The sequence below is a fragment of the Geotrypetes seraphini genome, chromosome 2 (genome assembly GCF_902459505.1).
Source record: "Geotrypetes seraphini chromosome 2, aGeoSer1.1, whole genome shotgun sequence".
Lineage (NCBI taxonomy): Eukaryota > Metazoa > Chordata > Amphibia > Gymnophiona > Dermophiidae > Geotrypetes > Geotrypetes seraphini.
The window spans coordinates 397,012,991-397,026,125 of NC_047085.1; the positions used below are offsets into that span (position 1 = coordinate 397,012,991).

General features: G+C 40.8%; 1 protein-coding gene across 3 annotated transcripts in view; it reads left to right on the forward strand.

Moving 5' to 3' along the window:
- CDCA7L (cell division cycle associated 7 like) overlaps window positions 1–13,135 on the forward strand; it is a 152,751-nt gene that overhangs the window by 77,193 nt on the left and 62,423 nt on the right. For all 3 annotated transcript variants that reach the window (XM_033930899.1, XM_033930897.1, XM_033930898.1), the window contains exon 2: window positions 1,449–1,595. In XM_033930899.1, coding sequence (XP_033786790.1) covers window positions 1,449–1,595 — 147 coding nt within the window. The remainder of the gene's footprint in view (window positions 1–1,448; window positions 1,596–13,135) is intronic.

Below are 13,135 nucleotides of genomic sequence, written 5' to 3' on the forward strand. Positions count from 1 at the left end.
ATAGTGTCCGAAGATCTAAAGGCGAAAAAACAGTGTGACAAGGCAGTGGCTGCTGCCAGAAGGATGCTGGGCTGTATAAAGAGAGGCGTAGTCAGTAGAAGGAAGAAGGTGTTGATGCCCCTGTACAGGTCATTGGTGAGGCCCCACGTGGAATATTGTGTTCAGTTTTGGAGACCGTATCTGGCGAAAGACGTAAGAAGACTTGAGGCGGTCCAGAGGAGGGCGACGAAATGATAGGAGGCTTGCGCCAGAAGACGTATGAGGAGAGACTGGAAGCCCTGAATATGTATACCCTAGAGGAAAGGAGAGACAGGGGAGATATGATTCAGACGTTCAAATACTTGAAGGGTATTAACGTAGAACAAAATCTTTTCCAGAGAAAGGAAAATGGTAAAACCAGAGGACATAATTTGAGGTTGAGGGGTGGTAGATTCAGGGGCAATGTTAGGAAATTCTACTTTACGGAGAGGGTAGTGGATGCCTGGAATGCGCTCCCGAGAGAGGTTGTGGAGAGTAAAACTGTGACTGAGTTCAAAGAAGCGTGGGATGAACACAGAAGATTTTTAATCAGAAAATAATATTAAATATTGAACTAGGCCAGTTACTGGACATACTTGCACGGTCTGTGTCTGTGTATGGCCTTTTGGTGGAGGATGGGCAGGGGAGGGCTTCAATGGCTGGGAGGGTGTAGATGGGCTGGAGTAAGTCTTAACAGAGATTTCGGCAGTTGGAACCCAAGCACAGTACCGGGTAAAGCTTTGGATTCTTGCCCAGAAATAGCTAAGAAGAAAAAATAAAATAAATAAATAAATAAATAAATTTAAATTGAATCAGGTTGGGCAGACTGGATGAACCATTCGGGTCTTTATCTGCCGTCATCTACTATGTTACTATGTAAATACACAAAAATCGATTATAATAATAAATAAAGTGCATCAAGTGCTAATAAAAGTGCTCAGTCACCAATCAAAAAGTGCAAAGGTACCATTAAAAATACAAGCGCTTGTTGTATTGAGGGACCATCATTGCACTATAGAGTCCCTCAACCTGCCTTCCATACAATTGATAACTTATAAGGAAATGTTCATAAGGATAAAATCATTGGTGACTGAGCACTTTATTAACACTTGATGCACTTTATTTATTATTATAATCGCTTTTTGTGTATTTGAATGGAGATTGAACTTGTGGATATGTTTTAGTATTCAGTATTTAACACAAGTAATTATATTTCATTAACTCCTTGAATTTTTTTGAATGTAACATACATAATATACAGTTAACAGGTTACAGTGTAACTTGATACATACCGAGGATCCTAACATGACACATACCGAGAATCATGTACTAATACTTATCATTCAATCTTCTTAAGACTGTGGTTCCAAAATGTTTATTTGGATTCAGCTGCATTTTGACTTTCTATGCATTTGGTTCTTCTGAAACAGGTCCCCAAGGAAGTGGCTGACATTTTTAATGCCCCCAGTGATGATGAAGAGTTTCTTGGATTTCAAGACCCTGTTCCTGCCGAGACTGAGACTGGGTCATCGGAGGATAGCTGTGATAGTTTTGACTCTTTGGGCTCAGAGGGAAGGGTAAGGATGTTTCATTCTGTATCTCTCTGTTTAGAATTTCTTGACAGCTGTGTTGAAGATTGGACTATAGCAGTTGATTTGATGTAAACTGAGCTTTACATCCAAAACACCATAGGATATTGTACAGAATTGCATGTAAAAACATAATCGCTGATATAAGATGTTTGAAAAAGTTTGCACAAGTTCTTGCAGCTTTTACCTAAGTTTAGTTTGTTTCATCTCCTGTCAGAAGAAAATTCAGCTTTACCAGAGTGTTATGCAGTATTCCTGTGTGCCTAAAGCTTGTATGTTTTCACATTGTGCTGTTTAATATAGACCAGGGGTGTCCAACCTGTGGCCCGAGGGCCGCATGCGGCCCTGTGAAGTATTTTGTGCGGCCCTGGTCAAGAGCGATGCAGTGTTTTCCTCTGCTGCCCCCGGGTGTTTGCCGTCTTGCCAGCTTCCTCCTCTGTCTTGCTGCAGCGTTTGCGCGGCCCCAGAAACCTTTTTTTTTGGCCAATGCAGCCCAGGGAAGCCAAAAGGTTGGACACCCCTGATAGAGACAGTTCAAAATGCATTAAAATAGGCTTTTGATTCCCTGATGTACTACTACTGTATATACTTGAATATAAACTGAGATTTTAGGCCAAAAAAATGGCCCCAAAATGGGGGTTTCTGTTTATATTTGAGCCTTGATCTTTTTTGCTTCCTCACTCAGTCCCTCCCTCCCTCTCTCTGAAGATTACATCTATCCCCCCACCCCCGCTAAGCAGCACTTCTGTTCCTGACCCCACCCGACCAGCACTTCAGGCCTCTCATCTCTCGCTGTATTTTCTGAAATGTGCGGCTTATTCCAAACAGGTCCTCTCGGACATTACCTACCAAACTGTATATCTTATACTCTTGCTCAACAAATTGTATTTCTATATCCGTGCTTTCTTAAAGTATCTGCTCTCTGTATTTCCTCTGACTATCTGCATATTGTAATTCGCTGAATGTCCAGCTCTCTTGACGGTAAACCGCCTAGAAGTCACAAGATTGTGGCGGTATAGAAGAATAAAGTTGTTATTATTATTATTATTACCCACTAACCTTACTTGTTTTCATCCCTGCCCTACTGTCACTTCAGTGCTACCACCTCCCCTCCCAATGACATCTGTCCCTCCTCCTGGCCGACCAGCACTGTTCTTTTCCGGTCTGCAGCTTGCGACCAATGTTGTGAGTTAAGCCGTAGTGGGGCCTTGCGCATTTGCACATGATCAAGGCCTGCCGGTTCCCATCCTCACCAAGCATCTCGGAAAGGAGTCAGCAGAAGCCTTGAGCATGCGCAGATGTGCAAGGCCCCAGCATTGGCCTCAGCTTCAGACTGGAAAAGAACTGTGCCAGTAGGAATAGTGTTGGTCGGCCGGGGGGAGAGACAGATGTGCCGATCATCGGGTGGGGAGGTGGTAGCACTGAAGTGGCCATTGGGCATGGGTGAATCCAAGCCCATTGCTACAAATTTTCTTTAGCAAGTTGAAGGGTTTGCATAATCTGAACTGTTATTCTCAAAACATACCATTAAAACTTGTATATGTTCAAATTAAGCCTCAGCACAGCTCGTAAACACTTTAGTAAATAAGACAGCTATTGGCGTAAACCAGCAACACAAATCATAACTTCAAAAGATTGAGCTTGTTGTTGTTGTTGTACAAATTGTTGCTGTGCCATTTCTTCCATTCTTCTTTGCAATTCCGCCATTCCGCCATTTGTTTCTGTAATTCTTCCATCTTCTCTTGGAACAATGAGTTTTGATTCAAAAGCAAGAAAGGAAAAAAACCAAAGAACACACTACCAACTCAATGTATTATTGAAACCTCCAACTTCTTAGGCATATTTTCACCATCAACATATACTTTTCAAATTCAGGATAAATAACAATTTCTCAATTCCCCATGCCAAGTTCTTATTCAGGACTTTGGAACTCGGACTTTTCCAAGATTCCAAAATCCTGCATATGACTACCCCCAAAATTTCAAAAGTTTAGGATATGATCTTCAGCAATTAAGCTTTTAGTTAACACAAAGGGGTCGTTTTACTAAGGCGCGCGCTAAAAGCCTTAGCATTTAGCACATGCTAAATCGGCTAGCACGCCTTAGTAAAAGGACCCCAAAATGTTCTTCAGCAGGAAGAAGGAATATTGATAGTCTAGGAAAATATTTTTGTGCATGTGCCAACGTTTTCTCTGTTGCCTACACAGTAATGGCATTGCTGAATTTTATGCTATGTTCTATTGCTCCAGCTTCATGTCTTTGATTTGTGTTTGCTCTTAAATGCTGTGCTTTACCTCTATAGTGTAACATGAATAATGCATGCTATTTTAGTAGTTATCTAGCAGTATTATGGTTATTCTTAAATTTAAAATATTACAGAATATAATACAATAAATATATGTTCCATCTAATCTAATCTAAACCTTAAGTTTATATACCGCATCATCTCCATGAGAATGGAGCTCGACACGGTTTACAAGAACTTAAAATAGTGGGTAGAGAAGAAGAAAAAGGATTACATGAACTTATGTGTAGAAGGGGGGAGAGAAAGGGGGGAAGGATAGAGCTACAATTTTCTGAAAAGCCAGGTTTTCAGTTGTTTGCGGAATAACTGAAGGGAGCTCAGGTTCCGCAGCAGGGTGGTGAAGTCGTTCCAAAGACCTGTGATTTTGAAGAGAAGGGATTTTCCCAGTTTGCCTGAATAGTGGATGCCGCGTGGAGAGGGGAAGGCTAGTTTAAGCCTTTGGGCAGTTCTGGAGGAGTCAGGACTGGAGGAGTTGAAAGACAGTGGGATAAGAGGAGGCAGGATTCCGTGAATGATCTTGAAAGCCAGGCAGGAACATTTGAAATGGATTCTGGAGATTATTGGGAGCCAATGAAGTTTGGCAAGGAGTGGGGAGGCATGGTCAGACTTGCGTTTTGAGAAGATCAGTTTGGCTGCAGTATTCTGGATTAGCTGGAGTCTTAGAATACTTTTTTTTTGATAGATTTAAGTAGATGGCGTTGCAGTAATCTAGTTTGGAGAGGATGATGGATTGGACAAGGATGGCAAAGTGTTTTTGGCTGAAGTAGGATCTAGCTTTCCTCAGCATGTGAAGGCTGAAAAAGCATGATTTTGCCAAGGAGTTGAGGTGGTCATTGAGGGAGAGAGAGGAATCGATAGTGATACCAAGGACCTTGCATGAGGACTCGAGCTGTAGTGTATCGCCTGTGGGTAGTGTGAAAAGTGTGGGCAGGTGTTCGAATTTTGGGCCGAGCCAGAGTAGTTTTGTTTTAGATTCGTTTAGTTTCATCTGTACCGAGAGGGACCAGGCACGGAGTCTCATTATGCAAGCTGTAATGTTTTTGTGGAGGTTGGTGAGGTTCTGGTCAGTCTCAAGGAGGACAAGGATGTCATCTGCATAAGTGTAGATTGTTTCCAGGGGGGATAGTTGAAAGAGTTTCAGGGAGGACATGTAGATGTTAAAGAGAATAGGGGAAAGGGGTGATCCTTGAGGGACACCGCAAGATGGAGTCCAAGGAGTGGACATAGTGCCATTTGTGTTGACGGTGTAGGAACGGGAGCGTAAGAAGTTTGAGAACCACATTAGGACGGTGGAGTCGATTCCAATCTCGGAAAGTTGGTAAAGTAGTATGTTGTGATGGACGACATCAAAAGCAGCGGAAAGATCGAATTGTAGTAGGACAGCGAATTTGTTACGTGAGTGTAGTTGTTGTACCTTTGAAATTAGGGAAACTAGGAGGGATTCAGTGCTAAAGCAGGGTTTGAAGCCATGTTGGTAGGGGTGAAGAATGGAGAATCTCTCGATAGGAGGAGAGCTGGGTAGCAACTATGGTTTCTAGAAGTTTGGTAAGTAGAGGGATATTTGCTATGGGACGGTAGTTTGATGGTAGGGAGGGGTCGAGATCGGCTTTTTTCAGAATAGGTGACAAGGCAATGTGGCCCATTTTTGTGGAGAACAAGCCTGATAGTAGAGCAGAGTTAATGAGTCTCGTAAGGGAGGAGATGGCCTGTGCAGGAATGTTTTCATAAAGGTGGGATGGGAAAGGATCTAAGATGCATTTGCAGGATTTCAGTCTGAGGCAGAGTTTAGAGATCTGGGGTTCAGATATGGGTTCAAATGTCGTCCAGGATCTATCTGCTGGGATAGGGTTTGAGTCATTGGGAGGAAGAGAATTGTAAGAGACTGCTGAGGGGAAAGAGCTCCTTATGGTGGAAATCTTTTCATTGAAAAATTTGGCTAAGTCGTTTGCGGAAGGAGGGGAGAGGGGAGAGGTGGAGTCGTTTTTTGAGGTTAAGTTTCGCCAGATGTAGAACAGAGTACTATTTTTATTTTTTGATCTATGGTTATTCTTAAATTTAAAATATTACAGAATATAATACAATAAATATATGTTCCAGCTATACTATATGTTAAGGGCTCCTTTTATGAAGGCGCGTTAGAGCCTTTACACACGGAATAGCACGCGCTAGCTGCTACCGCCTCCTTTTGAGCAGGTGGTAGATTTTGGGCTAGCGCGTGCTAATCCGTTGCTTGCGCTAAAACGCTTAGCGCACCTTTGATTTTATCTTTGATTTGTGACTTTCATCCATTTTTATGTCTCAGTCTTTTGTGTGGTATTACATACAACATTTATTTATTTATTTATTTTTTTTAAGGTTTATATCAGGGAAGCAATGAGGTTAAAATGAGATATTGTAAAGTTAAATAATGTATTAAAACTTATAGCAAAAATATGTAGTCTTTGTAGATCGGTTTACAATGATAACCCAAGTTTCTAGCCTCAGTTTATATTTGATTCGGCCTTCCACCCCCTCCTTTTAAAAAAATTATTAGAAATAAGAAGCCAAAGTAAGGTTTCATACCTTTCTGTTTAAAGCAAATCCACATTAACTCCCAGTTCCAAAAATAGCCTCCGCAAGGCCCACAGTAATTTAAATAGAGACAACTCCTGGGGCATAACGATGAGGCAAAGATGGCCTACTTGAACTTATAGCTATGTATTTGTAACTATGACCTAACTGTATTAATAACTGTACAGATCTACCTGTGCTAGTAACTCTGTTGAATATCTGTGTCAAACTGTCCATTGTAACTTCCTGGGTAACTGACCTAACCTCTTGTAATGTAATCTGACCTTGAACTGAATAGATAAAGACAAAATAGAAAACCTGATTAACATAACACACCTGATCAGGTTAATCAAATTGCTCTACCACTAGCAAGAAGCTACAGTGCAAACCAGGTATGAAGATACAGAATGGTTCAAAATCAAAAAGGGTACAAGCCAAGGATGCATCCTCTCTCCTTTTCAACCTCTGTGCAGAAGTAATCATGAGGCAGCTAGACTTAGATGCTTCAAGTGTTGGGGTGAAAATAGGCGGAAGAACCATCAGCAATCTGAGATACACAGATATGATATTACCCTGCTGGCAGAGAGTGAGAAGGACCTCAAGAAGTTGATCCTGAAACTGAAAGAAGAAAGCGAGAAGATGGGACTTTACCTGAACATCAAGAAGACCAAAATGATGACTACCGCCAACAAGAAAGTCCACATAAAGATTAACAATGAAGAAATAGAAGTGGTTAACAGCTTTATTTTCCTTGGGTTCCTCATTGATCGCAGTGGCACTTCGACAATGGGAGATCAAGCATCAGTTAGCCTATGGACCAATTATGGAAGTGCAAGGACATCTCAGTCAAGTTAGCCTATGGACCAAATATGGAAGTGCAAGGACATCTCAATCACCATCAAACGACTGATCACTGCCATTGTGTTTCCAATCACAGCATATGGCTACAAGACATGGATACTGTACTCATGAAAGCAGTTAGAAGAAAAATTGATGTCTCTTAACTGTGGTGCCAGAGAAGACTTCTGTGAATCCCATGGACAGCTAGGATCACCAACAGGGATTTCTTGATCAAATAAACCCAAAGTTGTCCCTGGAAGGCAAGATTACCAGACAGAAACTGACATATTTTGGACATAGGATGAGGCCAAATTCACTAGAAAAGGAGGTGCTACTCAGAATGGTCAGTGGTAAAAGGAAGCAGGGGAGACCAAAGGCCCATCGGCTAGATGCCATCAAGAATGACATGGGAGGAAGAAAGTGATGCCACAGCCCAGGATGGCAGCATAATCTCAGAGCTCTGCATGGTTGTGAGTTATTAGCTTTAAAAATGCTCCTTTCACTGAGTGAAGATCCATCCCGTTGATGTGCAAATAGCATCTTATCATGGCTACATGTAAGAAGCTTGAAAAATTTTGCTTTGCAGCGGATACAAGAGATAAGCAAAAAGTTTTTATCTGGAGCTGTGCCGAGAGAGGGAAAAACATGGCACCAGAGTCTTCTGGCTCCGAAGAGGAGGAATGCTTAAGTGCAGGTGAAGAGATCGAGGGTGCTACAGTGAGAATGCCAAGTGCCTGGTTGTAAGACCTCAAGCAGAAGGTGACTAGGGTTCATCAAGATGTGAAAACAGTGCTGGGTGAAATTAAGGCTCAAGCTGGGAACACGGGTTGCAGCCTTGGAGGATCACATGGCCCGGGGCTCGGGGCTTGGTGAAGGCCCATGTTAGCCTTATCCACAAACTGCAATTAAAAGTGGAAGATCTTGAAAATAGATCTAGGAGATGTAATCTTAGATTTAAAGGTATTCTAGAGAATGAACAATATCGAAATAGTGTGGCAGTAGTTCGTGAGATTTGTAGTGTGTTGCTGGATATCATGGATGTTGAATGATGTAGGTAATCAGCCGGCACCATGCCTCCTTTCTGCGCGTCTTCCCTGCCGGCACCCCCCACTAGCGGCTCATGGCCCATCTGAAGGGCCTTTGTGCATGCGCGGATATTGATGTGATGACATCATGTATGTGTGTGACATCATCATATCAACATCCGTGCACTTCCGGATGCTTCGAGCCGCAGCCACTACGTTTAGTGTGCTGCAGCTCGACAAAGTTTACAGGAAACTGCTCTAGAGTTTGCCTGGTCTCTGTACAAAACCTTTCGTGTCTTGTCCTATCAGTCTAGAATGTGTGTGTGCTTCAGATTATTTGATAAGGGAAAGAGGGAAACATTTTAAAGGTCTGCAAATTCGCTATGCCAGTTTTGGTTCTGCTGCTTTTAAGCAGGGGAATATTTATTTATATACATTTGATTACTTGCTGAACTATGAAGCTCTAGTTGAGTTACAAAATATATTTCAGCAAAGGAGCCCCTCCCCCAATATCATGTGTATCCTGCCTCTTATCTCTATTATTCTTTCTTGTTTCCCCAACCCTTTTTATTACACTTCCTTCCTTTGTGTGATAAGCATTCTAAAAAAATTGCAACCCCTTCTCCCCAATTCCCAGTTAGATTTTCACAGATATGAATAGAAAAGCCTGCTCACAAAGCAAGACTTTTTTTTTTTTCCCACTTTTATTGTGAAGGATGAAAAATAAGTAATCGTCTTCGTGCTGCAGTTTGCCAGGTAATAAGTTTTAAAGTTTTGGGCAAATAATTTGTATTCCTGGAATGAGTAACAATCTATGCTGCAAGGAACAGAGCTCCCTACCTGGGACATAAGGAAACTGAGATCTTGGTTGATCCAAAAAAATAAAATCGTAGAGGGTCTTCTATGTTGGAGAGACTGAGGTAATGTCTCCACATGGGTTGTTTTTCTACACACCATGAAAGGAATGAACCTCGTCCCTAAGCCAGAGGGAAGGAGGATGAGAGGATGATCTTTGTCTGTCCACTCAGTGCTTACGCTCTTTGCTTTCCCCAACAGTAGCATTGTTCTAGAGAGTTCATAAGGTCTAATTTTCACAGGCTCGTGCTTGGAAATAGAGAATACACTAATAGTGCAAATATACAGTATAGCCAAACAATTGCATATGCTATCACTTAATCACATAACTAAACCAACAGCATTAAAACTTATTTTCAAATTATTTTTGTTGTTATAAAGTCTTCAGAGTGTGCCACACCACCAGCCAAATTTCTAAGGCTTGTTCAACATATTGGCTTGTTTTTCTTCATCAGACATTTTTTTACTTTTAAAGTGCTCCGTGCAATTCATATATATGTGAAACCATTTGATAAAATTTATACATGCTTCAACATTTCATATGTCTTCTTATTTTGAATAAAAACTTTAACGGTGATTTGTACTTGGCTTCGGCAGTAACTTTATCCTGCTTTCAGCATCAATCCTTAAATGTCGGGTGGGACCTGTCAGCTCGACATGTTTCACTCAAAAGAACGAGTCCCCTGTAAATTTAAAGCAAGTAAACAGCTTGCAATATCTTTTAAAAGTATACACTTCAATCTCACAATTCAATTACCCCTTTTATTCTGCTCCGCAGCATCCTGACAGAATATCTTTAGTCAAAAGATGGCTATGGTGTGTTTTCACTTCCTTAAATGAATGAATCATAATGTACATCATTGATGACACCAGTGGAAAGAGGAGGAGTTTACATTAGTCATCCATTCGATCTCAAGGTTTAATCCACCAGGGGTTACAGTGTTCAGAGCAAAAATCCAACGTTGTTCACTGTAATTAAGACGTTTTTCACAATTACCACCCTTCCACCCTCCTTTTATACAATCGATAACCCGCCATTGAATTTCATTCATAGTGTGAGCTTTATCCAACCAATGTTGGACCAACGGAGCTTGGACATTCCCAGTGATAATACGGGACTTATGTTCATTTAGCCTGATATGAATCGGGTGACTGCTCCTACCTATGTAGATGAGACCACAGGGGCATGTTTTAGTATAGACTACATTTAATGATTTAATAGTTTGGCTCTGTGCTCTAATTGATATGTCCCTGTTAGGAAGAGTCCATGTACCTCCTTCAATGGTTTTATCACACCACTGGCAACGTCCACATCTACTGTGGTTCCCATCCTCTGTCCCTCTCCCGGTTACTTCATATCTGTGTTTTGACAGTCTTTCCCCCAAGTTTTGACCTCTGTTGTAATCTCTCATAGGGAATTCTGTGAAAGTTGGTATAATTTGAAGAACATGCCAGTATTTTTTCATACTTTTAACTAGTACATGTGAAAGATCATAATAAGGAATAACACATACCAATCTTTCCTCTACATCATGTGATTGTTCCTGTAAAAGAAGATCCTGATTAGAATATTTAGCCCTAAGAAAAGCCTTTTTAATGTGCTCTTTTGGATATCCACTCAGGGCTATCCTTTCTTCCAGCACTCTAGATTGCCTAAGAAATTAATCATCATCTGTACATAAACTTCTTAAACGAAGGAATTGTCCAACAGGGAGATTAGTTTTCAATCTCTGGGGATGGTGACTGTAGAAACGTAACAATGTATTTTTCTCCATTGGTTTACGATATAATGTAATTTTTAAGATATTTTGTTCCTTGTAAACCAGCATGTTCAAAAATTCTATTTTCTCTACAGCAGTGACATGGTGAATTTGATTTGAGGATTCAAATTATTTAGCCACCTCCCAAAGTCTATCAAAAAGTCATTTGTATCATTCCATATAAAAAATATGTCATCTAGAAACTGGTGCCAAAAAATCATTGGGCCGAAGGATGAGTCTGGGAAAATTAAATCTCTTTCCATCTGGGCAATGAATAGGGTAGCGACCGAAGGAGCCAAAGTGGCCCCCATCGCTACCCTCTGTGTTTGTAAGTAAAAATGATTAGAAAACCAAAAATAATTTTGGGTAATCACCATTCTCTGCCAATTGAATAAAAAATTCAGTAGCTATGCAAGGTTCTTACCTCACCTCCAGATGGTATCTAATAGTCTCCAATTCTGCTGATTGCGGTATCATTGTATAAAGAGAAGTGATGTCCAAGGTGGCTAGAATAATAATATTTGGAAGCTGATCCAAATCCTGTAACATTTTAATGAAATGAGAAGAATCTTTTATATATGAAGGGACAGTCATCGTGATTGGCTGAAGAAAGTGATCTATAAATTGGGAGAGTGGTTCCAGCACAGATCCTTTTGTGGACACTATAGGTCTCCCCGGGGGGGGGGGGGGGGGGGGGGGGCATTGGATATTCTTATGTATCTTGGGGATGATCAAATGGATGGCTTTAATGTAAAATCCTCCTCTTTCCACTGGTGTCATCAATGACGTACATTACGATTCATTCATTTAAGGAAGCGAAAACTAAAGATATTCTGTTGGGATGCTGCGGAGCAGAATAAAAGGGGTAATTGAATTGTGAGATTGAAGTGTATACTTTTAAAAGATATTGCAAGCCGTTTACCATCTTGCTTTAAATTTACAGGGGACTCGTTCTTGAAAAAGCCTTTTTGGGCGAAACATGTCGAGCTGACAGGTCCCACCCGACATTTAAGGATTGATGCTAAAAGCAGGATAAAGTTACTGCCGAAGCCAAGTACAAATCACCGTTAAAGTTTTTATTCAAAATAAGAAGACGTATGAAATGTTGAAGCATGTATAAATTTTATCAAATGGTTTCACATATACAGTAAAACCTTGGATTGCAAGTAACTTGGTTTGCAAATGTTTTGCAAGACAAGCAAAACATTTGATTAAATTTTAACTTGATATACAAGCAATGTCTTGCAATACAAGTACATACAGCATACACACATCACAACTGAGCTGATGGTCCTTCTCTCTCTGACGCTGCAGGAGTGTAGTCATTGTTCTAAAAGAGTGAGGTCTTGCAATACGAGTACGTATAGTATTTTGTATTAAAGTTTTTGGGTTGTGGAATGAATCATCTGAGTTTCCATTATTTCCTATGGGGAAATTTGCTTTGATATACGAGTGCTTTAGATTGCAAGCATGCTTCTGGAACGAATTATGCTTGCAAACCAAGGTTTTACTGTAAATGAATTGCACGGAGCACTTTAAAAGTAAAAAAGTCTGATGAGGAAAAACAAGCCAATATGCTGAACAAGCCTTAGAAATTTGGCTGGTGATGTGGCACACTCTGAAGACTTTTTAACAACAAAAAATAAGTTGAAAATAAGTTTTAATGCTGTTGGTTTAGTATGGAAATAGAGAATGACACGGTGACAGAATTCATCGCCGTTCCCGTCCCGTGGATAACTGCAGGAAATAATATCTGTGTCATTCTTTAAGGAGAGAGGGAAGAATGAATGGGCAGAACCACTGACCCTCGAGCCTTGCATTGAAGAATGCTGGTGTAGAAGGTTAAGATGGACACTAAAGAATGACACGGGATGGTTTCCCGTGGTTATTCGTGGGGACGGGAATGGTGATGAATTCTGTCACCTTGTCATTCTACTTGGAAAGCCTTCTAAATCATGCTCCTATACCTATGTAAAAGGCCCATTTGGACAATTTACCTCCTCTCTCACTAGTTATGAGTAAAGTATATATGCACCCATCCACAGCATGTGTTGGTTTGTCTTGCAGAAAAATAAGAGGCAGGATTTGCTGGAGGGAGCAGAGGTATGCCCAGGGGATTTCATTTTTTAAATTCCCAGGGATGCTTTTGTCAACATTCTTTGCATTTGCATGAAAGTACAAAGGGAAACTCTGT